This window comes from Acomys minous (assembly GCF_964271855.1).
Source record: "Acomys minous genome assembly, chromosome: 11".
In the NCBI taxonomy this organism is placed as follows: domain Eukaryota; kingdom Metazoa; phylum Chordata; class Mammalia; order Rodentia; family Muridae; genus Acomys; species Acomys minous.
Window position 1 is genome coordinate 99,533,084 of NC_140492.1, and position 26,049 is coordinate 99,559,132.

General features: G+C 39.8%; 1 protein-coding gene across 5 annotated transcripts in view; it reads right to left on the bottom strand.

The window, feature by feature from the left end:
• The window catches only part of ANKRD31 (ankyrin repeat domain 31), a 174,088-nt gene that overhangs the window by 9,593 nt on the left and 138,446 nt on the right, over positions 1-26,049 (bottom strand). For all 5 annotated transcript variants that reach the window (XM_084802696.1, XM_084802698.1, XM_084802697.1 and 2 more), the window contains 6 exons: positions 25,917-26,032; positions 23,730-23,817; positions 22,446-22,542; positions 13,281-14,274; positions 9,301-9,441; positions 1,986-2,088 (listed from right to left, as the gene is read on the bottom strand). In XM_084802696.1, the coding sequence (XP_084658822.1) occupies positions 1,986-2,088; positions 9,301-9,441; positions 13,281-14,274; positions 22,446-22,542; positions 23,730-23,817; positions 25,917-26,032 (1,539 nt within the window). The remainder of the gene's footprint in view (positions 1-1,985; positions 2,089-9,300; positions 9,442-13,280; positions 14,275-22,445; positions 22,543-23,729; positions 23,818-25,916; positions 26,033-26,049) is intronic.

Sequence of the window (26,049 nt, forward strand, 5' to 3'; positions counted from 1 at the left end):
AATTCTAGTATAGTTTTGAGATTTTGACATGGCTACTTATTAAAATCATCCAAATAATCCAGTTTTAAACAGAGTCCTTCCTTGAAATCATTTTCACACTTATAAACATTTATTCATAGATTCAATTAATACTATTCAATGGATAGTTATTGGAAGCTATGGTGTGGTGAATATTGGGGATTATAAGAAATACGAGCCTATAAAAAAATCCCTTTGAACTGAAAGACCTCTTCAATCTCTCAGAAGAGAAAAGGCCATGTAACCAGCAATTATTTACAACAGAGTCCAGTGATGGCCTCACCCACAATGGGCTGGGTTCTTGCCTATTGACCATTAATTAAGAAAATGCCCTAGAGTCTTGCCTACAGCTTAATCACATGGAGGCATTTTCAAAATTAAGTTTCTCTCCTCTCAGATGACTTTAGCTGGTGTCAAACTTACATAAAACTAGCCATCACAGTATTTTTTGAGACAGGACCCTAAGGGTTCAGGTGGATTAAGAATACGTTAGGAAAGGGAGGCAGTTTGAATTATGTAGCCCTATTATTAGAAAAGTAATAATTCCAGGGAGCCCTGGGTAAGACAACAGGAAGCCCATTTGGTTCTTGGCTGCATTCATCACAATAACATCATTTTCTACTGTGCAGCACCCTGTGCCTAGATTGTCCCTAACTGGCCCGATACAGGGACACACCATAAATGAGGGGCACTGTAGCACAGGTGGGAAATGTAATGTTGGTTATATCTGATTTTCACAATTGTGTTTTGCTCTTTCACAATCAACTCAAGTGTGATACTCACTTATGAGAACACATCTTCTTTAGTTTTTTCAGGATAATATTATCTCCATTTGAGAAGGAATATTAACTTAATAACCAAAGACTCATTTTAGTGCAAGTTTTCAGAAAATACATGAACATAACAAGCCTTTGTGAAGGAAAAGCACTCTTTCCTTTGTGTGATACTTTTTTAAAAACACTCAGTGATTTTAGAATAGATTCCCATAAAAGGATTAATTATAAAAGATAGTATCACCTAAAATGTTTCCTAGAAGCCACTGTGGTTGGGACAATAAACTAAAACAAATATTACTGGGGGCACAGAGAACCTAAAACCTTTGATCACTACTGTGGGGATGTAAAATGGTTCTGATGCTATGGAAAACAGTTTGGCTACTCGTCAAGAACTAAAATCTAGAGTTGTACTATACAATAAACCAATTTCATCCAAGCTATGTACCTCTAAGAATCTACGACAACTAATCAAACAACTAAATGTGTATGCGCAGCTGTCAACAGCATCCTTCACAGCATCTCAGAAGTAGAACAGCTCACATGCTCAAATGATGAAGGAATAAACTGTGGCATACTCACAGGGCAGAGCCACGAGAGAGAACAAAGTACAAGCACACGTTACAATATGGAGAATCCTCAGAACCACTGGGCTGAATAAAAGCTAGGTACAGGAGTGCATTACTCCACCTCTATGGTATATTCAGAAGAGCACATCCATCCCGAGAGAAAGAAACTCCTAGGGACTGGAGGATGTAGAGATTGGAGAGTAATTGCTGGACAGGTTAAGAAGTCTTTGGAGGCAACAACAGCATTTTGAAGCTACACAGGGGTAGCACTGCACAACACTGAAAATATATACTAAATGCCACAGGATATTTATGCTAAAATGGCTAATCATAATGACTAATTATGAATTTCATCTAACTGGAGAAAAAGAAGTAGCACTTTCCAGTGCACTAGGCTTGGGTACGTATGCCCCACCAACGGGTGTGGTGGCACACGCCTTTAATCCCAGCACTCGGGAGGCAGAGGCAGGCGGATCGCTGTGAGTTTGAGGCCAGCCTGGTCTACAAAGTGAGTCCAGGACAGTCAAGGCTACATAGAGAAACCCTGTATCAAAAAACCAAAAAACAAACAAACAAACAAAAAAAAAACAAAAAAAAAAAAAACTAGCTGTTGGGCTGCATTTACCTGGGAGGCAAGGCTGATGCTGCTGAGGTGCGTTTTGTGGTTCTGCATAAACAGGGGCTTCTTCAGAAACATACTTCAAAAGTTCCTTCCCAAGGTATGTTACCTGGAAAAAATTAAAAATGAAATTAAAAAATCATACATTTTCTAAGAGGCAAATACACTTATTTCCTAAAAATCTGTGATTTTTGTAAGCAATTTGTTTAATCATACTACAGATCACAGCCAAGTCTAACCTTGTATAAAAATATTTTGTTGGAAATATTGTTACATTCATCTACTTAACATCTCTGGCTGCTTTGGGACTAGGTGAGAATTCAGTTCTTGTGGCAGAAATCATGCAATAGTGAAGCCTGCACTACAATTTACTACCTGCACCAGTACAGAAAAAACCTCTCAGCCTTTGTTTCCCATTAATACCACATGGCCAACAGCGATTAACCTAGCACCTGCTGCTTTGTAACTTAAAACCAAACATTACAATAAAAGAAAACCATAAAAGAGATGGTTCTTTGCAAGAAATGAGATACCTAACTGATCACATTAATAACATTTAAGAGCTGGGTGTAGTGGTGCATGCCTTTAATCCCAGCACTTGGGAGGCAGAGGCAGGTGGATCTCTGTGAGTTCAAAGCCAGTCTGGTCTACAGAGTGAGTCTAAGACAGCCAAGGTTACAGAAAGATGACCCTGTTTTGAAAAGACAAAACAAACAGAAAAGCAATCAGAAAATATGCAGAATAAAAAATTTAAAAAAAAATTATGTCATTAATTTTTAGATGTTAAATAAACTAGATCTTGCAGTTCCTCCAAAGTTTCTGACAGAACAGAGAGGAGTTAGTGGCGATAGAACACAGTAAACATTGACATGTGTGCTTCTGAGACTCGCTGGTGACCTATCTTTAGTAAAGACTTGTAAATTAATAAAAACTTTGTCCAGCTAATCCCAGCAAATCCTTATAAAACCAAAATAAAATGTGCTTTACTACAATATGAGTACTAGAAATTTGCTTTTTAAATTCATGTCTTTGGCACCACTTTTGTGTTCATGCCCTCAGAGGTCAGAGGAGGCCATTGGATCTCTTAGACCTAGAATCATCGACTATGAGCTGGCATGTGGGTGAAGGTTTCTTTTTAGGTTCACAGTAGTACAAAAGACTTTCCAAGAATCTATTTTAGGAGGTTCGGAACACAGGGCAGAAAGTCCTAGCAAAGGACAGTAACTGCTCTCTAGGGAAATCCGGTGCAGGTGAATCTACTTCTTCGCCGTCCTGGCACCCGGGCTGCCGACACGTCAGTAGGAGAAAGCCCTAAACTGCTCCTTCCTGCCTTGTATACTGAACCCCAGGAGAAGCTGAGTTCACTGGAGGGTTCCATGAAGACACTGTGACATTAATTGATTAAGGGAATCCGTCCAATTTTTCTCTTTCTATAATCTTGACCCAAGCCTTGATATTCCTAACTATTCTAACTGTGGTGGATAGAGATGTTTTTTATAAACTGAGTCTCCTCCCTCTCTCCATTTATGTGTGTATGCAGGTATGTACTTAGCATGCATGTGTATTGGCCGTGGGGAGCAGAGAGAAAAGTCAACGATAAGTCCAAAAGAGTGAATCTGTATGATGGGAATTCAGTGAGGCATCTGGATAAGAAGCATGCGTGCAGGAGTGAGCTGCCCAGCGCTCGGTCAGTCAACACCTACGAATGGCAGCCTGCTCTTCATTTGTCTGTCCACTGCTGGGCACTCGCTCAGGCTCCCACTCCTACCATTCTTACGATTTTCATATGACAACTGACTCATACAAAGGCACTTTCCTGTCCCATCAAAGACTAACCGTGGCAGATCCTGATTTTTTTTTTCTTTTTTTGAGATTGGATGAGATCAGGCATGTTCAGGGTGGTTTTAGGAAAACTAGCCCCACCCTCTTTTGCTGCACATGATAGACTACATGATCTTTTGAGTGCAAAAAAAAAAATCTGTTTTAAAAAGATTTATTTATTATTATGTATACAGTATTCTGCCTGCATGTATATCTGCAGCCCTTCAGAGCACCAGATCTCATTCTAGATGGTGTGAGCCACCATGTGGTTGCTGGGAACTGAACTCAGGACCTCTGGAGGAGCAGTCAGTGCCCTTAACCTCTGAGCCATCTCTCCAGGCCTCTGTTTGTTTTTTTAATGTGGGTCTCTCTTGTGCCATTGTTCCAAGTGTAGAAAACAGCATACAGAGCACCAGAAAAACATGATTCTGGTACTTGCTAGCCTGACACAATTTGGGTCACTTAATATCCTAAAACTCTATCTTCACATCCATAACGAGGCATAACAGTTGATCTACCTGCCTCATGAAGTTCTGTACAAAAGTGCACACTGCTGTACCAGCCTCAGCTCATGTCAGAAGGCTAGTTGTCTAGCAGTCTGTAGTTTAGACATAAGAAAGATGAAATGGTCAAGACTTTCATTCCAAGCCAGCACACCAAAATCACATGGACAACTTTTAGAAAAACACTGCTCCCTGGGACTAGTGAGATGCCTCAGCAGTAAAGGCTCTTGCTGTGTAAGCCTGGCAACCTGAGTTTGATCGCCAGAGCCTACATAAAGCTGGGAAAATCAACTCCATAAAGCTGTCTCTGACTCCCATGGGCTGTGGCAAGTGTCCTTCCTCTACAAATATGAATTTTTAAAAAAATTCAAATATAGCTATCTGGTTCCTGGCAAAACCATCAGATCAGAAACCGTGGAGCTGGGGTCCAATAGGCGTTGGCAGTTTTTAATTTTTGTTTGTTTTGTTTTTGAGACAAGGTCTAGCTGAATAGCCCTCGTTACCCTGGGACTCGAGTAGATCAGGTAGAGCTGGAATTAATAAAAATCTACTTGCCTTTGCATCTGAAGTGCTAGGATTAAAGATGTGATCCATCATACCTGGCCACTGGTAGTTTTAAAGTGCTTTTAATGTATTGCTATCATAAAAACTATTGTTCTGGTCATAATTTATAAAGAATAAATGAACCAGGGACTAGGTTGATCCTTTCTCTCACCTAAAGACGACTCTGCCCATTGGAATGAGCACTAGCAGCTAAGAGGTGGTAGCGGCAGCAGCGGCAGTGATGCCCAATGGGAGTAAGCATCAGGACTCTGTGTAGGATGCTGTGCAGCAGCCCACCCTCTGGATGGGCGGCATGAAGCAACTGTCTAGTGGCTCGGTTACACTGTGGGATGCAGAGCAAGTCCTAGTTTTCTGGTATTTGTGGTGGCCAGCAAATCATCCCTGGCTGTATACCACCGCCATTCTCAGAACTAGTCAGCAGTAATATTACATTTATGAACATAGCAAAAACCCCTTTGTATCTAGAAGTGACTATGACTTTAGGAGTTCCCCTAAAACCCCAAGAAGCAGGTTTTTCTGGGAAACTGTTATAAAGAAGTCATGTTTCTTAGCCTTGAGCATTTACTAAACATGCATGAATGACCTGTAGGAAGTGTTGAAGCTCTGCTTTCCCCCCCCTCGCCTTTTTATGAGTCTATAAAAATTAATCTTAAAAAACTAATCTAAGGCTGCTCATAATCTGGATAAATACCTCACACCAGCACTGTCCTGTTTCTAGTGCCCACTCTTGCATTTACTTCACTATCACACAGATGCTAAACCACAAGACCAGCTTATGCTGCTAACAGAAACTACCAGAAGCATGATGATATATAAATGAGTCACTAGTATAGCTGAAGAGCTGTATGTAGCAGCCAGTTAGACAAAGGCAGGAAATGCAGTAGTTCCAATAGAGTGAGTGGGTAAAGTCAGTCCTCACTGGGTACACTGTAACATGAGCATCCCGAAGTCAAAAGACCAAAGCCAACAATCTGCCAGACTCAGGATAAGAGGAAAGATTCTGTGTTATCTAAGACTATAAGCTATCACAATTTAAAAAATATTACAATGAAAGGGATTATTAAGCTATAATTGGTAACAGTTAAAATGAATCAAGCATTCATGAAAAGGACGTGGCAAAAAGACTAAGGATAAACTGAAAGCAGATACCATGGAGATTCCCAGGGGAGGGGAAAAAAAGTCAACCCTTCAGTGACGAGAAGAGGGACAGGCAGACAGATTGCATAACATACAAAATCCAAACTAAGCTGACACAACTGAAGGAACTAAGATACAGTACCAGAACTACTCCCATAAAGATCTAACACAGTGGTCCTCAACCTTCCTAATGCTTGACACTTTAAAACCATTTCTTATGTTGTGGTGATCCCCAACCATAAATTATTTCATTGCTACTTTATAACTGGAATTTTGCTACCATTATGAATCATAATGCAAATATCTGATATGCAGGATATCTGATATGTGACCCTCAAAAGGGTTGAGACCCACAGGGTGAGAGCCAGTGGCAAGAATGCAAAGTTGGGGGCACAGCAGGAGCTAGAGCTAGGTTGGATCAAACAGAGAAGCCCTTGTTAACTCGTGCTCTGAGGCTCACTAAAGAGGCTAGCGGAGTTTAGGAGGATCTCCTGTTCTTTGAAATGATAATGGAGGTGTCTTGGATAAGGTTTCTCTTGCTGCAATGAAACATGACCAAAAGGCAAGTTAGGGAGAAAAGGTTTATTTCTTTACATTTCCATATCACGGTTCATCATCAAAGGAAGTTGTTGGGTTTGTCCCAGCATCCCTCAGTCGTTTCCTGCTGCAGGGCATGGCTGGCATACGCCACCCTCGACCCTGAACTTTCCAGCCCAGGGGCAGGGGCATCCCCTCCCCGTTCATTCTATAATCCAGACATTATGATTCCCTCTTCTCTAGCTCACTCTCTCTTCCTTCTTCCTGCGGTTCCTCTCTTCTCTCTCCCTCTCCTTCTCGCTCTCTCTTCTCTTTGCATGTGCTTTTCTCTCTCCCCCCTCCCCCTGCATGGTGGCCAAGAGCTGCTCTCACTAAACCTGCATTTATATACTTTAACTTGTCTTGCAGTAGCTCATCAGACACGTTTCAAGCAAGTTTATCACTTGGTACATGTGACCAGGGGAGCTGAGCTCTATCCAGCCCAGAGAGCCAGGCCAAATGGACACACGAGAGGCCGCTCCTTTTCTTCACCTTTCTCACTGACCTAAATTGTGGACAAACTGATTGCCCCATTTTGCCTAGACAAAGTAAGCTCGGCCAGTCTCCCAAGTTCCTCTTCCACAGAAAGGCCTCTCAGATTTGCTTGGCCTCACAACCTAAGAGAGATGCTGCCCTGGGACACTGTGTCTTTAATGGAGCCATTGAAATGACTGGAGCCCTTTGGGATGGCCATCTAGGTACTGGGTAGCCTCTGTCATTTTTTAATTGATACATAGGCCATTTGGATTATACTTGCTGCTATAATTTATTCTCCTCAGGTCTCTGATGGGTCTGAAGACTAGACTAGTGAAAAAAGTAACTTTTTATTTATGACTCCTTTATCTGAAAAGACCTTACTTTACTGTCCTCAGTAATCAACCAACTGTCTCATAGTGAATGAAAAATGCTTCAGATTCCTTTCCCTCACTACGCTACTGTTCAGTAGAGATTACAAATAATGGTGATGCTAACATATCTAACATTTATATTTTTGTAAACTTAAATTGTTAGCTTCAGGGAATCCACAGGTCAAATATACTGTCAATCAACAGCCTGATCCCCTGGTTTTGGGACTCCCCCACCCCAACTGCCAAGACCATGGGCCTAGGAGTTTCAAATACACGCCCAAGGGGGAAACCCCTTTTTCTACCTAAGCTCCTTTAACTTTATCTTCTGCCTCTAACATATACATGTCCCAGCATCCTGCCAGGTCCAGGTGTTTCCTCAAGAGCTGCATCCAGAACATAGGTGTTCTGGCCTAAACCTCAGACTGCTTCACTTGGGTCTGCACTTCCTCAGCCACAAATGTTCTCACAGATCCTGAACAGTAAGTAGGACATTGGGCTCTTCCCAGACATGGCCAACATTCCAACTTTTTGCCCCCCGCCCCAACAATATCAACACCTCAATGTCAGCAGAAAGCAGTCATAAATGAATATGTCATCCCTTATTAATTTATTATCAACAAAAGGCTGAGGTTTTGGGCTTCTCCCATCATCCCTCAGTTCCTACCTGCTGCAGGGTGTGGCTGGCATACGCCACCCTCTACTCTGACCTTCCCAGCTCAGGGGCAGGGGCTTCCCCTCCCCATTCACTATATAATCCAGACATTTTAGTTTCTCTCTCACTTCTCTTGTCACTCTCTCTTCCTTTTTTCTGCATTTCCTCTCTCCTTTTCTCTTCCCTCTCTCCCTCTCTCCCCCCTCTCCCCCTGCATGGCAGCCCAGAGCTGCTTTCAATAAACCTGTATTTATATACTTTAACTTGTCTTACATTAGCTCATATCAGAAATCATGACCCAAACTAAATAGGGCAGGAAGCTGATGGAGGCCATGGAGGTGCTGCTTACTGTCTTGCTCTGCCTGCTGTCTTATAGAGCCCAGGATCAGCAGGGATGGCACCACCCACAATGGGTTAGGTCCTCCTCCATCAACCATTAATTAAGAAAATGCCCTACAGGCTTGTGTGCAGCCCAACCTTATGGAGACATTTTCTTTATTGAGGCTCCCTCCTATTAACTGAAGTTAGCTTATGTCCTGTTGACATAAAACTGTCAGAACAGGTAGATTTGATGACTCATGCTATTTGTGAGTCAATCATGGTAGGATGGTTCACAAAGCAGCAGAATTCTACCTGGGCTTGTAATTTAGAAGCCAGGACCCAGCAGAAGTCTACTTAGGCTAAGAGGTATAAATGGAAATGAGAAATAACAATTCTTTGAGTGATTTGAGGATAGGGCCATGTTCAGAAGTGAAAGTGTATTGCAATGATATAAGCCTTAGGAGCCTTGCCCATTCCTTTTATTATCAGGGGAAGACTTGGACTTCATTTCATTAGACTAATAATAACATACATACTTCTATGACCCCAAATTTTCTATGGACTCAGACAACTGAAATTGGGAGAAAAAAAGAGGTGTGTAAGTAATGAAGTTTCTGACAGTAGATAAAGACCAAAGCAGGGGATGCAGTCAGCTGTGCTGCACGCCCTTGGGAATTCCGGCAAGTAGATCTGCAGAACGGAGATGCAGCACATCACACCCAGGGACACAGCCGGATCAGCAATCCTTCAAATCTGTTTTAAAGACGTTTGAAACTAAAAAAAAAATTTCTAATATTTACAAATAATGGTGATGCTAACATATTTAGCATTTATCTTTTTACAAACTTAAATTTCTGTAAACTTAAATTCTTGTAAAGTTAAATTTAAAAATGACTCACCTTGCTCCAAGCATAATTCCAGGTCACATAGCTGCCACCTCCCAGGAGATCCTTGAGCCAGGACACTGGGTTCTTGTAAATCTGACCATTTTCTACCTTAAGTTTACCACTCAATAAAACACTGGCTCTGTGGGTAGTCTCCTGAAGTGAAAAATAATGTAAGACAAACAATTGCTGAAATGTGTGAACTATTGTTTCTGGCCGTAATGAAATTAAGAGAGACAATTTACACATGACACTGGCCCCCCACAAAAAAACTCTAACAAAATATATAAAAGAATGGTCTTTAAGATGGCAAGCTGTGGAGAGCTGTGAGGTGCCACGCCTTAACATGGCGCAGGCTTCCGCCTTCCGCCATCCCAACGGCGAGCGCTCTCTAAGATAAACAAGTCCTTATATGGCAAAAGGCTGTGCAAGGGTAACTGGTGATCTGATGACGCACAGTCCCGCTCTGGCGCGGACCTATGAGGAGGAGACACCTGGCATGAGCTGATTGGCCCTTGAGTTGTACTTAAGCTTGGCCCTTCCGTTCTTCGAGGCCATTCCCACTGAGCTTAATCCTGAGTAAAGATCTAGAGAAGAAGTCTGGTTGTTGGTGTCTTATTTCTGCTGGACGGTGCGGCACCGACAGCAAGCATCAGGCAAAACAAAGTCCACTGAACACTGAGATGTAAAAGCTTAATGTGGGAGGCCTCCACCGCCTTAGACCACTGTCTGCATATCCAGACCACAGAGTAAGAAAGGGGAATCGGGCAAGACGCCAGAGTTTCAGGGGTCACAGCAGGACAAAGTACTTAGCAGAGTGAAATTAGGGGCCGTCTTTAGCTCTTCACAGCTAAGCAGTGACTGATGTTTATATGAGAGGAAATTATCAAACTGTCTAAGAATGGGAAAAGAAGCATGAGAAAGGATTGGAGGTAGTGACAGGAAGCACTCTCACAGGACAGGAATTGATACTTTTCTTCATCATAGAAATAGAAATTCCTCAAGACTAATAATGGTGTCATTAGAAATTTTCATCACAAAGTTTTGATTCACTAGAAAAAAATAATTAGTCCTAAATTTGACACTGCTTCAACAAAATTTTAAAAATATTCAAATGGCCAACAAATCTCCAAATAATTTAAAAAATGTAAAAATATCTAGCATTCATGAAACAAATTTCAATATGGGATCCAATAAAAATTAACAGGTGAAAATTCAACAATATTAATAGCAACATTTACTTGTCTAAATACCTCATTAAAAGACAGGTACTATCAGGCTAGATTAAATAAACAAGATCCAACTATACAATGTACACAAAAGAAAGACTTCATATTAAAAGAAATATGTGAACTGAAATTTAAAAGATGATGTCTCACACCAATAAAAAGCACAAGAAAAATGGCAATGATGTGGAGCAACTAGAGCTCTCGTGCACAAGAGGTGTGTGCATCAGACCTTACAAACAACTTCAGCAATTTCTTTACAAGTTAAATGTATACCTTATCTTACAACTCAAGAACTCCATTCATATGTGTTTCCCAAAGAAAAATGAAAGTCTGTCTCTTACCAAAACCTGTTTAACAACAGTAGCTTTATATATGATAGCCAACAGCTGGAGACAACATAAATACTATCAAGTGAACTGGTAAACTATGGTGTGCTGTCTGGTTTTGTGTCATACCTCGACACAAGCTAGAGTTACCAGAGAGAAAGGAGCCTTAGTTGAGGAAATGCTTTCATGAGATCCAGCTGTAAGGTATTTTCTCAATTAGTGATCGATGGAGGAGGGCTAGCCTACAGGGGGTGGTGCCACTGCTGGGCTGGTGGTCCTGGCAGAGCACGCCATGCCTCAGCTCCTGCCTCTAGGGTCCTGTCCTGTTTGAGTTCCTGTCCTGACGTCCTCCAATGACGGGCTATGATATGGAAGTAGAAGGCAAATAAGCCTCTCCTCCCAACTTGATTGTTTGGTCATGGTGTTTTTGTCTTAGCAATAAAAACCCCAAGACACTATAGTATTACATGAAACAAACCACTACTTAGAAATAAAAAGAGAATGAACAAAGATGAATATCAAACAGACTACAAGAAAGGAACCAGACAAAAATGAATACATGAAGTATAATTCTCATAAGTAAAATTCTTAGAGATACAAATTAGAAGCAGAAAGCACACCAGCAGTTGTCTGAGCCAGGGAAGAGAGAGCTGTAAGGCAGGCAGAGGAAGCTTCCTCTGCAGATGGATAGCTTACTGTTTGTGGACAGAATTTCACAGGTAAATAATATGTCAAACTTGTCAGATAGTACACTTTAAATATGTATAGTGTACTATATACAAATTATCCCCCACAAACGATGTTAAAATAGCTGTTATATTAAAAACTCTACTGAAGATTCATTAAGCTGATCCCAAGAAGTAACTGTAACTGTCTGAGTATATATAACTAATCTACTAAAAATTGATGTGCTTTGGTTAGTGTAAGGCATGTATTACTTAACAAATTGGTTGGCAGGCAAACCAGAATATTGAAGGAAATAAGATCAAACCATTAATGTGATCATAGAACTTTAATTTGAAACGTTAATATTAAACTGCTTTGTTCTTAACTTGCAAGTAAAGCTTCTGATGTAGGAAACGCTTAGTGTCCAGGAATGAGAAGGGGAGCAAGCAGCCATTCAGGCTAAATTCTGGTTAGGCAGATTTTCTTTTTTCTTTTTTTTCATTATAATTTTTTTTATTAATTCATTAATGTTAAATCTCAATTGTTATCCCATCCCATGTATCCTCCCATTCCTCGCTCCCTCCTGCTTTCACTCTATTCCCCTCTCCTATGTCTGTGACTGAGAGGGATCTCCTCCCCCTGAATATGATCCTAGGGTATCACATCTCTTCTTGGTAGTCTACTATCCTTCCTCTGAGTGCCACTGGGCCTCCCCATCCAGGGGACGTAGTCAATTATGGGGCACCAGAGTTCGTGTGAAAATCAGTCCCCACTCTCCACTTAACTGTGGAGAATGTCCTGTCCACTGGCTAGATCTGGGTAGGGGTCTGATGCTCACTGTATGTATTGCCCTTGGTTGGTGGGCTGGGCTGATTTCTCATGGATTTGACCACAAGCAAAGAAACATTCAAAGACTTGAGAATTTTTGCCACTCTAAATTCCTCTTTCAAAAAGTGAGAGACTAAATATTTTTTAAAGCTTTATTTATTTTGTATACAGTGTTCTGCCTACTTGTACCCCTGCAGGCCAGAAGAGGGTATCAGATCACATTATAGATGGTTGTGAACCACCATGGGGTTGCTGGGAATTGAATTCAGGACCTTTGGTAGAGCAGCCAGTGCTCTTAAGCTCTGAGCCATCTTTCTAGCCCGATTAAATGTTTTTAATAGGCACATCTAATAGACTCTTTTCTCATCATCTACTTTTATGCATATACTATTTTTTTTTAGTAGAGTTCCTTACTGAAATGTCAAATCTAGTCTTAAGGTGAGCCTCTATGGAAGATAAATGAACATATGCACTGGCAGCTCTTGAACTATTTGGAACTAATCATTGCTCCAGCTCCACTTTCCTATCTTTGCTCGTTTTTGTTTTTGTTTGTTTGTTTTTGGTTTGTCAAGACAGTGTTTCTTTGTATAGCCTTCATTGTCCTGGACTCCCTTTGTAGACCAGGCTGGCCTCACAGATATCCACTCACCTCCGCCTCCCTGATTTTTGAGATCACAGGCATGTACCACCACACCTGGCTAATATGTTTGTTTAACTTCTTCCTGCTACAATATAGCTGACTTACTGTAGTTGAGAACCAAAAGGACTTACAACTTAAACTCTAGAAGGGCAACCCCAGAATAGGGTATGAATTTGCTTCCTAGGAATGGGGACGTCCCTCCATTTAGAAAGCACAGCCAGATATTATCTCCTATATGTCTATACTATGCTACACAAACGTAAAATATGAATATTAATATCTGCAAGACTTTAGGGAAAAAAATACCTGTGTTTTGAATTCCAGAATGTCATTTCCCGGATTAATTCTTCCAAGTAGTATCAAGTCTTTGAGCTGCACAGTCTTCTTCCTGGCAGCTGTGCTGTGCTGCGAAGCCTGTTCAGCAGGTTGCTGATGGGCAGACAGAGAGGAAGGAGCAATGTGAAGGCCATCTGCAGGTGAAGCCACAGAAGCTGTCTTTCTAAAACTCGGCCTTGCGGGAGGCACAGAACCAGCATCTAAGGCAGTAGTCCCCTGAGGAACCAGAGCTGCTGATACTCCTCCAGATGGTTGCTGGGATGCTGTTTTCTTGTTTCTTCTCTTTGGGTTACAACGGGAAAGGTTCTGATTCTGAGGAACAGCTGGTGGACAGGCACCAATTTGGGAAAATATACTTTTATCTTTTGAAATATTTGCAGTGCCAGTTACTGCAGGAGAACTCTCAAATCCATTGTCTTTGACCACAGTTCCTGTAAAAATGTTTTCTGCTTGTGAATTTTCTTCTTGAGGAGTGAGAGCAACAGACTGGGATGATGATGTAATTTTCTCAATGCCATCTGAGTGTCTGGGTTTCAAGAACCCATCCAAGGCACAATCCTGGACATTTTGTTTAGAATTCATCTCATTCCCAGAGACTTCTCTTCTCACTGCCTCTGCATTTAAACAAACGTTAGTATTTTGGCTGTCGCTCTGTATTTCTGGAGATGATGGTATTTCTTGGATGCTTCTATGAGCAAGACTGACAGGAGAAGGGGAGCCTGGCCGGGAATGTGCTGAGCTTTCCACACCAGGAGGCTCATGGCTCTTCTCACTGGAGATGTCGGAGCTACGTGGCAGCTTCCTTACACCAACAGCAGGTAAAACTGTGGCATTCTTATAGTTTTGAATTTTCAGTCTTATCTTTTTCTGTTTCTTTGCTACAACTAAAAGACTCTTTTGTCTTGCGGCCAAGTTAGCCAGTTGTTCTCTCAGGGCCCCATGCTTAAATGATTCCATGGATACCCTATAAGAAAAAGAAAAAATATTAGCACAGAAAGTATCCAGACTTTTGGATATAAAAGATATAAAGGATGTGAATCAAATTCAAGTACAACAAAGTCTGTATTTGAGCTGCATTTTCCTTTGCAAGGTAACTGACAATGTGATTTTGCCTTTAAAACATGTTTAACTTTACTTATTTTACTATTTTATGTATATGAGTGTTTTGCCTGAGTGATATATGTGCACCACACACATGCCTGGTGCCAGAAGTCGTAAGAAGGCTTTGGATGTCCTGGGACTAGAGTTGTTGATGGGTGTGAGTCACCATGTGGGTGCTGGGAATTGACTCCTAGTCCTCTGAAAGGACAACAAGTGCTCTGAGCCTCTGAGACAACTCTCTAGCCCCAGGATGCCTTTCATTAAAAAGGAATATAACATTCTGTGAGTGAACTCAAAAATAAAAATAGAATCCGGATAATCTATACTATATTAATTTGAAGGTAGTGATTGGCCTCGGGTTTTGTTTGTTTGTTTGTTTGTTTTTCGAGACAGGGTTTCTCTTTGTAACAGCTCTGGCTGTCCTGGAACTCGCTCTGTAGTCCAGGCTGGCCTTGAACTCATGGAGATCCACCTGCCTCTGTCTCCCAAGCGCTGGGATTAAAGGCGTGCGCCACTATCGCCCGGCGTGATTGGCATCTGAAAAGGACTACTGTTACTTAATTTTCATTTTGTTTACCTGGTTTAAAGAAGAAAGGGTATATTAGAAATTAATATATGGGCGTGGTGGTGCATTCATTTAATCCCAGCACTTGGGAGGCAGAGGCAGGTAGATCCCTGTGAGTACAAGGCCAGCCTGGTCTACAAAGCAAGACCAGGACAACCAAGACTACATAGAGAAACCTTGTCTGAGAAAAAAAAAAGAATAAAGAAAAAGAAAAAGAAAGAAAGAGAAAGAAAGAAATATACGGAGAGAACAAAATTGGTTTTTGAATAATCATACTTCAATGAGATCTGAGAATATAGTTAGTTCATTTGTATTCTGGATCTGTCCAAGACCTCAGAATGGTAAAGTTTAGGATAGAGGAAGTGACTCACCTTCACATTTGTCCCTCACTGGTTCTCAAACTTTTTGGCCTCGGGACCTACTGATACCCTTGAGGAACCTAAACAGTTTTTGTTTTATAGACTGTATCTACCACTATTTATTATTTTAGAATTAAAACAGAAAAATTTTAAAGAAGGATATAAAATGCATGTTATATTAGCTATCAGGTGGGAACATTCTATTGAGTAGTCACAAGTGAATTAGAACAAATAACATCTTAGTATTAGAAAATCCAGCTTTAACTTTACATAAAATGGCCTCAAGGACCTACCAGGGGTCTGTAGCATGTACTTTAAGAGATACCGTTTTAAGAGAAAGCATTATAGAAATAGCCTGCCTTCCCAACAGAGTTTACAGGTGCTGATATTGAACACAGGCTGTGATAGAGTACTAGTATATATGAGGGCATTAAGAAGTGAGACTGGGCTAAATTTTAAAACTTAAAAAAGAAAAAAAAAAAGAAGTGAGACTGGAAAACAACTGGTAGCATAAGATGCAATACATAGATGAAGTAGAAAGAAAATAAGTCATGCTTTGAATTATGTAAAAAAAAAAAAAAAAGGAATTCACACAAAATACAAGAGTGTCCTCTTTAGATCACCCACATAATCAAGACTGAAATCTTACAGTAACAGTAATGTGATTTAGATATCTGAAACTTCAACTGTACGGAAACATTTCAAAATCCCAGGTACACTGTATACCATAGGACAATAAAAGAGAATTGGAGCTAGAAGCTGCTCAAAATCTTCTAGAAATGGCCTATAGCCAATTTCTCATCGTTGGCAGGAATTCACTTGCTTGATGTTATCAGGAAAGCTACTTCAAAAGGACTAAAGGATGTATTAACATCTACTTGTGGGAAAGAAAAGCACATGAGGCTTTCATCCCTGTCTTTCCACACTTACTGTTTGTCCTACTGTGAGCTGACCTGTGGGAGGCCCTCCTCCCGCCCTATGGCCATTACGTGGAGACTCTGCCTCTTGGTGAAGAGCCTGAAGGTTGGATCTTTTCTGCTAACCCCCTCAGCCTTCCCTCTTTGCTCATCTTCATTCCTTGGTGTCAGCCTACTCTCTTCAGAAACACCTTCTACCAGGGAGCCCCAGTGGGCGCTCACACTGAGATGGGACCCAGGTAGGAAAGTTTCCCTATCCTTCCTGTCATTTATTACATCATCTCCAGACTTGCTCTTAGCTTTGTAGATGTCTGCTTGCAGGAACCCCTCCTCCCTAGGGACTCTGCTTCTTGGTGCAAGCCCTTTCCTCAGACACCCCCCCACCCCGTCCCAAATTTTCTCCATGGCCTCTTTCAGCTTTTCCTCCTAGTCTATCTCTATGTGTGTCTGCTACCTCCCTATGAGGGACCCAACAGCTATAACTCTTGCCTAGGATCCAAAGAGGGCTACAGTAACCAAAGAGTGGAACAAAGGCAAAACTAGATCTCAACACCAAGAAATACCTCAAAGATTGTAACTCCAGAAGTCTAGATGACAACACAAAACACAGCATGAACTGCTAGGACATCAGAAGTCAGTATCCTCCAGCAGAAGATAGTAGCCCTATTGTTACAGGCCCTGAGAAATGCGCTATAGCTGATGCAAAAGGTAAGGACTTTAAAACAGCTATTATAATAAATATGATCAAGAACCTTCAACAGGAACAGATATGTCCCTGAATGAAGTCTGTGAAAACATGAACATACAGTTGAATGAAACTATAAAAATAATTCAAGACACGAAAGTGAAAATTTAACAAAGAAATAAACCTACTAAAGAAAATTCAAACTGTAATGTAACTGGAAATGGAAATTTTAGGAAGTCAAACAAAAACCTCAAAGGTAAGCCTCAGCAACAGAGTACAAGACATAGAAGAGAGAATATTAGGTTGAAGACGAGGTAGAAGAAATGGATACTGCAGTCAAAGAAAAAAATTTAAATCTAAAAATATCCAGGTACAACGAAACAAAAATTCCCTAAACTAAAGAGGTGACTATCAAGGTACAACAAACATGCAGATAACCAAATAGGACCGGAACTGAAATTCCTCTCAACTAAATATACAGAACAAACAAGCAGGATATCAAAAGCTGCAAGGGGAAAAGATCAAGTAACATATAAAAGCAAACTCATTAGAAAGACTTGACTTCTCAGTGGAGACTCTAAAAGCCAGGAGGGCTGGTCAAATGTTCTACAAACTCTGAAAGACCACAGATGCCAGCTGGTCTATGCCCAGCAAAAATATTAATCATAATTAATGGAGAAAGAGCTACATTCCATAAGAAAGCCAAATTTAAGCACATTTAGCTGTCAATCTAGCTCAAAAAAGGTACTGGAAGGTTACCATACCCAAGAAGATACAAGGAATGAACAATCCCAGAACAGTAAATGAAGAGGAGGGGGAACTCACACCTTACAACAACAGGAACCAATAAATACTGCTCATCGATAACTCTCAACATTATTGGTGTCACTTAATAAAAAAGGCACAGACTAGCAGGCTGGATTAGAAAACAGGATGTGTCTTTCTGGTGCACTCAAGAAGCACACTATAAAACCAAGGACAGACGTCACCTCAGGATAAAAGGGTAGAAGAAGATATTCAAAGCAAATAGGACAAAGAAGCAGGAGGGGTAGCCATTCTAACATCTGACAAAACAGACTTCAAACCGAAATTAATCAGAAGAGACAGAGGACACTACATACTCATCAAAGGAAAAAACCACCAAGAGAATATTGTAATTTAAAACATTTATATATCAAATACAAGGGCAGCCAACTGTATAAAAGAGAAACTACTATACCCCAAAAATCACATAGACCCCCACAAAGGTCTGGGTGACTTCAGTATCCTGCTCTCACCAACAGACAGGTCACTTAGACAAAGAATAAACAGAGTAATGCTAAAGTTAAATACAGCAAACAGATCTAGTACACATCTACACAAGATTTCACTGACAATACAGAAGAATATAATATCTTCTCAGCAGCTCATGGACTTTTCTCCAAAATTGGCCACATACTTGGACACAAACAAATCTAAAAGATAAAAGAAAACTGGAGTAACATCCTGTGTCCTATCTGATAACTGTTAATTAAGCTGGGTATCATCAATAGAAAAGAGACAAGCTCATGGAAAGTGAACAGCTCAGTGCTGACTGCAAAACAGATCAAGACAGGTGTCAAGAAAGAAATTTAAAACATTTTAGAATTGAATGAGAATGAAAAAACAACACACCCAAATAAACAGGACACAATGAAGGCAGTTATGAGAGACAAATTCACAGCATTAAGTGCCTACATCAAAACCAGTGAAGGGTCCTCATATTAGCCACTTAGTGACTCACCTAAAAGCTCTAGAACAAGGGAAAAGATAACACCTAAAAAGATTAGATGGTAAGAAATAATAAAAACATGGGGCTGAAATAAACGAAATACAAACAGAAAGACTAATATAAAGAATCAATGAAATGAAAGAGTTATTAGACAAAATCAGCAAGATTGACAAGCTATTAGCCAAATTAACTAACAGACTAAGAGAGAAGATCCAAGTTCATAAAACTGGAGATGGAAAGAGGACATACTTTAAAAATCTATAATGCACCAAACTAGAAAAAGTGAAAGAAATGCATGCATTTCTTGATATAAACATACCAAAGTTAAATCAGATAAAATAAGTAATTTAAACAGATCCATAATCCCTAGTGATATAAAAGCAGTAATTAAAAGTCTCCTAATCATACATACACAAAAAGGCCAGTGCCAGACAGGTTCAGTGAAAACTTATACCATACCTTCAAAGAATTAATGCCAATACTCCATTTTTAATAATGCCAATTATTGCACAAAACAGAAACTGAAGAAACATTTCCTAATAAGGCCACTATTATCCTGATACCAAAACCTATAAAGAGTCAATAAAAAGAAAAAGTATAGACAAATATACCATATAAACACAGGTGAAAAATTTCTCAATAAAATACTTATATACAGAATCCAAGAACACATAAAAAAATTATCCATCACAAGTCAGATGGTTTCATCTCAGATGCAAGGACTATTCAACACATGTAAACCAATAAATGCAATGCACCTCATAGATAGACTGAAAGAAAAAAAGTCACATGATAACCTCATTAAATACAGAAGATAATCAATATCCCTTCATGATAAAAACTCCTCAAAAGTCTAAGGATACAAAAGAGATACCTCAACAAAAAAAGCAATTTATAAAAAGCCCACTGCCAATGTTATCAAACAGAGAGAAACTCAAAGCATTTCCACTAAAATGAAGCATAAGACAAGGATGTCCAGCCTCTCCCTACCAATTCAATATAGTGCCTGACGTCTCAGCTAGAGCAATATGACAACTAAAGGACATCAAAGGGATATGAATGGGAAAGGAAGAAGTATCTTTATTTGCATACGATATGATTTTATACATAAAAGACCCCAAAAACTCCATCAGGAAACTTCTATAGGTGATACTTTTAGCAAAGTAGCAGGAAACAAAATTAACACATACAAATCAGTAGCCTTCCAATAAAAAAATGACAGATTGAGAAAACAAATCAGAGAAACAGTACCTTTCACAATAGCCTCAAAAAAAAAAAAAAGGTCTTTGGGTAACTCGAATCAGCAAGTGAAAGGCTTGTATGACAAAAAACTTTAAGACACTAAAAAAAGACACCAGAAGATCTAAAAATTTCCCATGTTCACAGATTGGTAGAACTAATATTGTGAAAATGCCCATCCTACCAAAAATAAAGTTTCAATGTAATCCTGATCGAAATTCCAGTATAATTCTTTACAGAAATTGGAAAAAAATTCAATTTCATATGGAAATAGAGAAACCTAGGATAGTTAAAATAGTCCTGAACAATAAAAGAACTGCTATTGATATCACCATCCCAAATCTCAAGTTGTACTACATAGCTATAGCCAAAACAACAACAACAACAACAAAAAACACACACACAAACAAACAAACAAAAACCAGGGCATTGGCATAAAACCAGATACTTTATCAATGGAATTGAACTAAAGATCCAGACACCCGGGCCATCGAACTTTAACCAACACAAATACACACTATAGAAAAGACAGTATCTTTAACAAATGATGCTGGTCAAGCTGGATGGCTGCATGCAGAAGAGAGAGAGAAAGATCCATTATCTATCCAGCTGCCCCAAACTGAACTCCAGATAGCTCAGGTACCTCAATGTAAGGCCAGGTACCCTAAACATGGTAGAAGAGAATGTGGGGAGGGAATAGGCTTGAACTCACTGGAACAGGAAAGGATTTTCTGAACAGGACACCAATGTGTGCAGGCACTAAGACCAACAATTAGTAAGTGGGACTTCATGAAGCAGAAAATCTTTTGTAAGGCAGAAGACATCATCATTCAGACATTAGCAGCATACAGATTTTTTTTAACCAATTATATATCCCATAAAGATTAGCATATAAAATATATAAAGAACTAAAAACTCTAATCATTGGGGGCTGGAGAGATGGCTCAGAGGTTAAGAGCACTGGCTGCTCTTCCAAAGGTCCTGAGTTCAATTCCCAGAAACCACATGAGGGCTCACAACCGTCCATAGTGAGATCTGGCCTGCATGAATTACGAAGAAGAAGAAAGAAGAAGAAAGAAGAAGGAAGAAGGAAGAAGAGAAAGAGGAAGAGGAAGAGGAAGAGGAAGAGGAAGAGGAAGAAGAAGAAGAAGAAGAAGAAGAAGAAGAAGAAGAAGAAGAAGAAGAAGAAGAAAGTAGCAATGAGACTAGGCATAAAGCCTCCTATCAAGGCTGGATGAGGCAACCGACTAGGAGGAAAAGGGACCCACGAGCAGGCAAAAGAGTCAGAGAAAGGTCGGATGTCTGTGTGTAGAAGAATGGATCTAGATACCCAACTCTCACTCTGAACAAAAGTCACCTCCACATTTGTCAAAGACCTCAACATAAAACTCTGAAACTGCTAGAGAAAAGGTAGGGAGTGCCCTACAAAACACAGGAACAGAGGACTGTTTAAAAAGGACAGCAGACCCTCAGGGAATACAGCCAACAAGTAACAAATAAAAGCTCATAAAATTCAAAACCTTCTATCCAGCAAGGAAACCAACTGAAGAGGCTACCCATAGAGTAAGAGAAATATTTGACATCTATACATCCAACAGAGGATTACTTCTATAATATGCAAGGATTAAATAAACCAAGCATCAAGAAAACAACCCAGAGCCTGGCAGTGGTGGCACACATCTTTAATCCCAGCACTTGGGAGGGAGAGGCAGGCAGATCTCTGAGTTCAAGAGAGTGAGTTCCAGAACAGCTAAAGCTACACAGAGAAACCCTGTCTTGGGTCGGAGGAGGGTACCAAAAAAAAAAAAAAATCCAGTCTTAAAAATGTGCTATGTGTTGGAACTGAGAATTCTGTCAACAGAAGAAAGACAAATGGCCAATAAACATTTTTAAAAATGTTCAGTCTCATTAGCTATCATGGAATGCAACTTTGAGTTTCCATCTCATCTTAGTCAGAATAATGATCTTCAAAACTGACAATGAATACAGGAGAAGAAACAGAGAACGAGGAAGCCTGATGCACTAATCTTGAGAGTGAAAACTGGTACAAGCACTATGGAAATCGATGCGGAGGTTTCTCAAAAGCTAGAAACTAGGAATAGAAAGGATATTGCCAGTTTTGTGCAGCATGCAGAGAGAACACCTGGCCTAACTAATCCCACCCAGTTTGTAGTGACTGTACCAGGTCCCTAAATTCTATTTGGGGTCACACCTTTGGAGGTTTCAGTCATTGCCAGTTTACTGCTCTTAACCTGCAGTGAGACCACAGATTATTGCAAGAGTGTGCAACAAAACAACACTGTTTACTTCATGGTCAAGAAGCAAAGGAAAAGGGAGGGGCTAGGGTTCATATACTCTTCCAGTTTATAGAAAACTTCCTACTGGGCCCTACCTTAATGTTCCCAGCTCCTCCCAACAGCACCAAGCTGAAAGCTAAGCTTTTAACATGTGGGCCTATGGGAAATTGTCAAATCTAAACTCAGCATAATGATTTAAATGAATAAGTTCTCTCCACTCACCTGTATTTTTTAGCTAGATCATCCCTTTCTGTTTTCTGTTGAGCAAGTATATTGTGCATAACTTCTTTTATCTCTAACATTTTTCCAATGTATTGTTCTAGAAACATAGTGATAAGAGAAAAGGTCAGCTAACTGAAGAGTGGCAAGTGCTGAATCTGTTCACCAGAATTTAGACTTATTGCCATTTACTTTTTAAAATGGGACGACTTAAGCCCTCATTGTTCCCAGCATACTTTCCAATACAAGTGGTCCAGATACTTAAATCAAAGCTTACTTAATTACATCATCCTAATGAAATACCCCAAGGTGCTCAGAGAAGAACACTGTACTAAGAAAGAACAGTCTGTCTTAAGTTCTGATTCTGCTACCCCACTGTTTGATCCTCTAGGAGCTGGGATTCACCTGATCTATCTCTGTGATCAGCTTTCTTTTCTTCTTGTCTGTCTTATATGTGGTCGTGATGTGTATGCATGATGTATACAATGGTCTATGTGTAGAGAGACATGCAACATACACAGGCATGTAGACATCACATGGGATTCAGGTCGTCAGATCTGTGCAGTGAGCACTGAGGCATCTCACTGGCTTCTACCTTATTTTTTGAGACACAGTCCCTCACTGAAACTAAAGCTCACTATTTCGGCTAAAATGACTAAATATTTGTTTTCCTTAAATAAAATGTTACCCACTATAATTTGGTCTTTTTTGATACTACTTTTCAAACAAATATCAACTTCACAAGGCAAGGCATTCCCAAGCAGTCTTAGAGCAAACCATATATGGTGAAAATACAGGGCAAGATATTCAGAATTTATAGATGTAAGTGATGCATGGCATCAATATGTCACTTTTATCATTTCTAGAACAAAGAATATGATCTCTGAAAAGAAAATAATGACCACTTCTATCAATATGGGAAGCAACTTTATTTCTAGTCTTTAGAAAAAGACAGTTTATCCACCAGATTGGAAACATTGTTGTTTAATTAAAGATCAATATTCTACCATTCTCCTTTTTTCCAAGCACTTAATTTTTCTTCAAAGTTTCAAAGACTATTCCACTAAGTCCTTTTTAATTAAAAAAAAGTCTTCTCACCACAGTATGCTGACCATGAAAGAGGATAAAGGCATCCTGGATCTATGTTTTCTGATCTCCACACATGTCATGGTCTATGACTGCCTAAACACACACACACACACACACACACACACACACACACACACACACACACACACTTCACACTTTCAGCTATTATAAACTTTGATATAAGAAGTACATATTTACCTGCATCTTCAGGGTTTCTTATTTCAAACTTTAATAAATTTTCTTGTTTTTCTTCTATATCTTGTAGAATGGCACTGATAGTCTGATGCTGCCAGAGAAAAATGTTAGGAATTCCACCATAAGGAGGGAAGATGTGCATGGGAACAGTCTGACAAATACAAGTAATATGCAGCTTAAAAGTTCATCTCTCCTTCGTCTCAAAATACACTCGTGTTTTATGTAACTTTAATTGAATGAATGTTGAAGACATATAAAAATAAATTTAGATACACCTTGCTTTATGTAGAGGAACTGCTAAAAAACAGAAGAAATGAGTAACCATACAAGGAATTGTAACTTCTGACTTCATTTGAAAATGTAGAGATGGGACAAGAAAAAAACCTAACATATACTTCATGATCACACATGCAACAAGTTCACTTTAAGACTGCATCACTATCACTGCACATTATTTATTATTTCTTTTTGAGACAGAGTTTCTTGTGAAGCCTTGGCTGTCCTGGACTTACTTTGAAGACCAGGCTGGCCTCTGCCTCCCCGAGTGCTGGGATCACAGGTGTGTGCCACTCTGCCCTGCTCAGTGTACATTATTAAAATTCCAGAGAAAACCCTAGATATATGAAACACTAGTCTCAAAGGGCACACCAAGGGGATGTAACTCTACTATTTTGTGCCTCTGACAATACTAATTTTCCTGCCTGAAATGCACTCCCAGTTCCCGTTCTTTCTTTTAAGAGCCATGATGGGGGCTCCAGAGGCAGATTTCCTGTGTGTTAGTTCCTGGCTCCACTTCTTCCTAGCTAACTAGCTGCAGGAAGTTACTTTTCCTCTTATACCTGAGCTAAGAGGATATATTCATGCAAAATGTTAAGAACAGCACCAGTATAAACTAAGAGCCCAATAACTACTGGTTCTTATTGTTCTATAAAATCCATCTCAAACATAAAACCTCTGCCTAACATAATCCATACTGACATATTTTGGTAAATTAATACTTTTAGAGCCACATAATGCCTTTTACAAAATACTTCTCATCAGGTTTTATGAGCAGGAACAGGACTTTTTATTTTTGTGTATGCTTTCCAAAATCCTGCATACATAATTGTCATGCAATAAATGATGACTGATGGACTAACTAATACTACCTATCTTTTCATAAGTTTTCAGTATATATTTATTATTTTAGTTATGTGTCAAAGCCTATACAACATTTACACTTATTTATCTATTTAATTTGTGTGTGACACATGTGCGTGCACACACACATGCCTGGAAGACAGAAGACAAATTTTGGAAGTTGGTTTTCTCCTTCTACTAACTGGATTCTAGGAATGGAACTTTGGTTGTCAGGCTTGGTGTAAGTGCCTTTACCTGGTAAGCTGTCTTACTAGACACGGTAAAGCAATCTTTGTGTTGTCACTTATTAAATACATCATAAAAACTATAAATTAAGAAACTGAAAAACAAACAAAAACCAGAAGGCCTATCTCTTTACATGGTGAACTGCTTATGACTACAAAAGCCAGCAGAAGGCTAAGGTTGTGGCCAGGCTAGCCCTCTACTGTAGGTTACAGTAAAGATGACTACCTCCACGCCAACTCTCCTGTCTTGCTTACACTGTAGATGTACTCACTCTTCAACACAACAGACCAAGACACATTTAAAATAACACTGAAGATGGTACCTTACTTAAGTCTGTGTCTAACGCACAGTAGTTTTAAACTGAAAATGTCACTTATCAAATCAATCTATTTATATGTAAACATAATTTATTAAGCATTAGTGAGGTTAATTTTTGCAAACACCGCCTTTATATAATGTTTTCCCCACAAACTCTAACACTGTATATGAGACTCAAGGCAGTTAAGACAGGAAACACTCTTGTCTTCATCTATGAACTACATACATATCTTAAGACAGTTTGGGGAGTGAACAAAGACACACAGGATAGTAAGGGTGTCAAATGACCCAAGCTGGGTGGAAAGGACAGCAGCTAATGTCAGCTAGTCAGTGCAGACAACTGAGAGTTATCACACAGCATTATCTTCTCAACTCACTCCGTTCAACTGACATCATCATGAAAAACTCACATTCAACCCATGTCCTTAAAATGGAAAGACCGCTGTCACCACCCAATGGCTGGCTGTTTTCCAGGCTGAAGAAGGAGGGTGCTTCAATGTCACTTACCGCAGGAAGGCTTTCACTTCTCTTTGCTTTATGCAAGGGGGAAGGAGAACCAATTGCTTTGTCATCATCACCAATACACTGCTTATATCTTTTTGGCCGGACAGCAGGAATTTTTACTTTAAAAAATAAAGTT